A 3,845-nucleotide genomic window follows, 5' to 3' on the forward strand; every position below is an offset into this window, starting at 1 on the left:
TTGTTTCACCTCTTCCACATCGGCAAAACATTTCCCTTTGAGGACTTTTTTTTTAATCTAGGGAAATGAACCAAAAAAAGGTTGCCTGGGATGAAATTGCATGAATAGGGAGGGTGGGGCATGGGGAATCATGCCATTTTTGGTTAAAACTGCTGAACACTCAGTGTGGTGTGGGCAGGTGTGCTCTTAAATCACCCACCATGAAATTGGCAAATGCGTTGAAAGAATCTCAAAAAACAAACAAAATTCACTGAAGCTGAACAGACTCTCACAACAATGCTAGATGGTACACTGATGCTGATGATTCCCAGAACACTTACCGAGTGGGGGAAACCTTTACTAAAAGGGGCACGCCCTCCAAAAGATAATTCTGGTTTTTGGGGGGTTCACACTCGTATCTGTAGGAGACACAGTTCACTTTGACCTACCAGGGACTCCAGAGTAATCAGTGAGGCTTTGTACCTTGAGGACTCCAGTACCTAGGCAGGGATGAAAGGCCAGTGGAAGGATCAGGACCCAGGAGAAAGGGCAGCTGTGCCTAGTAGAATGGCTGTATCCTAGAGTATAGCAGGACAGAAACAGAATGTGGAATTCACCTGGGTCTCACAGGAATTGTTTGTGAGCACAAGAGACACCTCCTTTGGGTACAATCCCCTATGTTTTCAGGGAATCTATAGAGATGGATGTCCTACATGTGCAGGTGGGGGTGGGGGGAAACATTGCTCACACAATCTTTTTCTCATTTAGTCCCACAGAAGCACTGTAAAGTAAATATTATTACTATAAAAATTGAGTAAAAAGACTCCTAAACAAATATAATAAACACCTGGTTTATATTTCTGCCTAAGAGATTCGGAAGAAACATAGGATTCATTTTTCTTTTTTTAAATTCTGACAAATATTTATTAAGTGCCACATTGTCTTTATAAGCTGATTGACAGTTTTTTCAAAATTGCATCACGTTTTTTCATTAAATAGGTTTTTTTCTCAACACAAGTAACATGTGTTCATTTTGAAAAAATGAGAAATTCAGATAAAAGCAAAAATTTTTAAAATAACAAATCACCTATTATGTTACCACAAGTAGCTACTGTTATGCCTTTGAAGTATATATTTTTAATTTTTTCTTTGTATATTAATATATAAATATACATTTTAAAAAATCGGAGTCTCACTCTGTTACTCAGGCTGGAGTGCAGTGGATCCATCACATCTCACTGCAGCCTTGACATCCTGGACTTGGATGATCCTTCCTCCTCAGCCTCCCAAGGAGCTGGGACTACAGAAGTGCACCACCATGCCCGGCTAATTTTTAAAATTTTTTGTAGAGACGAAGTCTTGCTATGTGTGCCTAAGCTGGTCTCAAACTCCTCGGTTCAAGCGATCCTCCTGCCTCAGCCTTCCAAAGTGCTAGAATTAAAGTTGTGAGCCATCACACTAGGCCCTATATGTAACTTTTTTTAAAACAAAAAAGGGATAGTATAGATGCCATTTGAAAATCGCTTTTTCAGCCTCACAATAACTATATAATGTACATCTTTTCATGCAAATGGGTAGGACTCATGATTGAAAAGGGGAGACTTGAAGATCTTAGGGGGAACCCCTCTCCAATTTTATGCCAGTTACATGCTAAAAACCTAAAATAAAGCCACACAAAAGGTAAAAAATAGGAAGCTGGGAAAAGGCATATAAGAAAATGCAAACGAGGTTCAGGTGGCAATACTATTTGCAGGCAAAACAGAATTAAAGGCCGAACACATTAAATAGGATAAGGACGGCTCCGTTTTGCCTTCCAGTGCATTATCATCAGTTTGTTTCTTACTCTTTTCATCTCTTCCAGCTCATCTGCTGCCTGTATCATCTCCTCATTGCTTAAATTTCTGCCATGTATGTCCCCTCTAAATTGCGGGCGAGAACGAGCCAGCCTTTCTTTAAAGCTGCCTTCTTCTAGCTTATGTTTTCCTACTCCGCACGGAGGCTGCTCCATGGGAGGGCGCTCCTCGAACAGGTCCTTTCTGGAAAGTTGCTCCTGCGGAGGGCGCTGCTCCGAAAGCAGCATCTCGGGCAGGAGCTCGGGCAGGAGCTCCTCTGGAAAGAACTCCTCCTCTGAGGACTGATCTTCCGAAGACTGCTCCTCTGGGGACTGCTTTTCGGGAGAGTGCTCCGCCGGAGGCCGCTCTTCGTCGGTCTTCGGCGCGCTCTGCGGCTGTTCTTCGTTTTCTTGGCATGGTTTTTCCATGCTGGGACTCTTCTTCAAGCAGTTACTCTTAGGAGACAAGAAAGGCAGAGCAGAGTCAGAATACTAAGCGGCGGGGCCAGCACCCTGGCCATGGGTTCCAATACCTGCCTTTTCCTGATTCTGGCCCCGGTCCTCCAACCCGCGCCTTTCGTAGGACTACTCCAGACCCCGCTGCTCCCGGCCGCCCCTCCCTCCCGAAAGCCCACCATTTTCCCAGCAGGCCTTGCTACGGGCCTCGCCCGCGATGACAGGGGCGGGGCAGTGGGGCCCGTAGACTCCGTTCCACTCGGCGTCCCCCCCTTCCCCCACCTGGACCTCTCCGGGTCGTGTGCTCCTAGTCGTCCTCTCCGCGAGGTGCCCCGCTGTGACCTGCAGATCTGCAGACAGACGCGAAACAGGGTAGGGGGCGGGGAGTGGGGAGGCGGGACGGACTGACTGACACCCCCACCTCCTCTCTGGGTACCGGCCGCGGCCTTCACACCAGTTCTCTTCGGGTTCTCTTCCCGCCTCGGACCCCGCATCAAGCTTGGTCCTCTGTGCCTCCAGCTCCCCACCCCGCAAAACTCGTCATTTCTTTTCAGGTGGGAAGTGGAGGCGAAGCATTGCTTAGAAACTATTTGGAAGTGTCTGTTCTTCCCTCCCAGGGGGGCCCCACTCACCTCCCCACCCCGCTCCCAAGACCACCATTTTCTGCACCGAAATGTGGGCGCGGGCGGCGGGGCTGGAGCATCGGGCAAGGCCTGGACTCCGCCATCCCGGTGCGAACCCAGGGCTTACTAGGCAGCTGCGACACTCACACCAGTGTGAGAAGATAGAGGGAACTTACTTCCTTCTGCTTTCCCTCTCGACCAAAGGGTAATAGGGAGACCGTCTCTGGACAAGCAAAAAGGACCAGGACAAGAGGGACTTGGGCAGACATAGGCTCCTGGTCACGTGACGGCCGCGCGTCACTGCCGAGCTCAAATCCCCTGTTACCACTTTAACCAGCGGTCGTGCTGCAGCAACTTGCCGGTGTCTCCTGATCCCAAACACACCAGGCATTTTCACTTACCTGTCTTTGTTTGTTTGTGTTTGCCTTTTCCTGGTTGCCAGAGAGAGTTAGCATCTAGTCTCAGGTATTATCGTCTCTTCCTTTCTGCTGCTTCCCCTAGTACCACCTCCACCTCTCTCCCACCCTCCCTTCCTCAGCCACCAAGGCCCCTTATTTTCCCTGCAGTTTAGATTCTGCACTGATATTTGACTGTTGCACCTTTATAAATCGATACCATATCTTCATATTCCAACACTCTCTCTTTTAATCCATATCCATAATGCCATCATGTCCATTTAAGCTCTATCAGCGTTTTTTTTCTTTTTTTTGAGTTGGAGTCTCACTCTGTCGCCCAGACTGGAGTGCAGTGGCCGCTCCCGGCCACCGCAGCCTCGACCTGCTGGGCTCCGGCGATCCTTCCGCCTCAGCCTTCCAAGTAGCTGGAATTACAGGCATGCGCTACCACGCCCGGCTGCTTTTTTGATTTATTGTAGAGATGAGGTCTCGCTGCCCAGGCGGGTCTCGATCCCGCGGGCTCAGGCAATCCACTCACCTCAGCCTCCCAAAGGCGCGGGA

The 3,845-nt window shown here is 48.9% G+C and overlaps 1 protein-coding gene across 3 annotated transcripts; it reads right to left on the reverse strand.

Annotated features, from left to right (window-relative positions):
• Positions 1-1,344: 1,344 nt before the first annotated feature.
• On the reverse strand, positions 1,345-3,388 carry TCEAL1 (transcription elongation factor A like 1). 3 transcript variants are annotated; one of them, XM_021714038.1, is made up of 3 exons: positions 3,291-3,388; positions 2,549-2,616; positions 1,345-2,266 (listed from the first exon to the last, which is right to left on the reverse strand). In XM_021714038.1, the coding sequence occupies exon 3, from the start codon at positions 2,237-2,239 to the stop codon at positions 1,760-1,762; it is 480 nt and encodes a 159-aa protein (XP_021569713.1). In that variant the 5' UTR covers positions 2,240-2,266; positions 2,549-2,616; positions 3,291-3,388; the 3' UTR covers positions 1,345-1,759. The 3 variants fall into 3 exon arrangements, with proteins under 3 accessions (XP_021569713.1, XP_008059451.1, XP_021569714.1); XM_008061260.2 differs by lacking the exon at positions 3,291-3,388 and adding an exon at positions 3,066-3,166; XM_021714039.1 differs by lacking the exons at positions 2,549-2,616; positions 3,291-3,388 and adding an exon at positions 2,348-2,381.
• Positions 3,389-3,845: the final 457 nt, after the last annotated feature.

Source organism: Carlito syrichta, unplaced genomic scaffold, assembly GCF_000164805.1.
Source record: "Carlito syrichta isolate Samal-C Ts95f unplaced genomic scaffold, Tarsius_syrichta-2.0.1 Scaffold305169, whole genome shotgun sequence".
Taxonomy (NCBI): Eukaryota; Metazoa; Chordata; class Mammalia; order Primates; family Tarsiidae; genus Carlito; species Carlito syrichta.

Bases quoted from the DNA above. Each gene is read 5' to 3' on its own strand.
- TCEAL1 (XM_021714038.1), bottom strand. From the start codon at position 2,239: ATGGAAAAACCATGCCAAGAAAACGAAGAACAGCCGCAGAGCGCGCCG.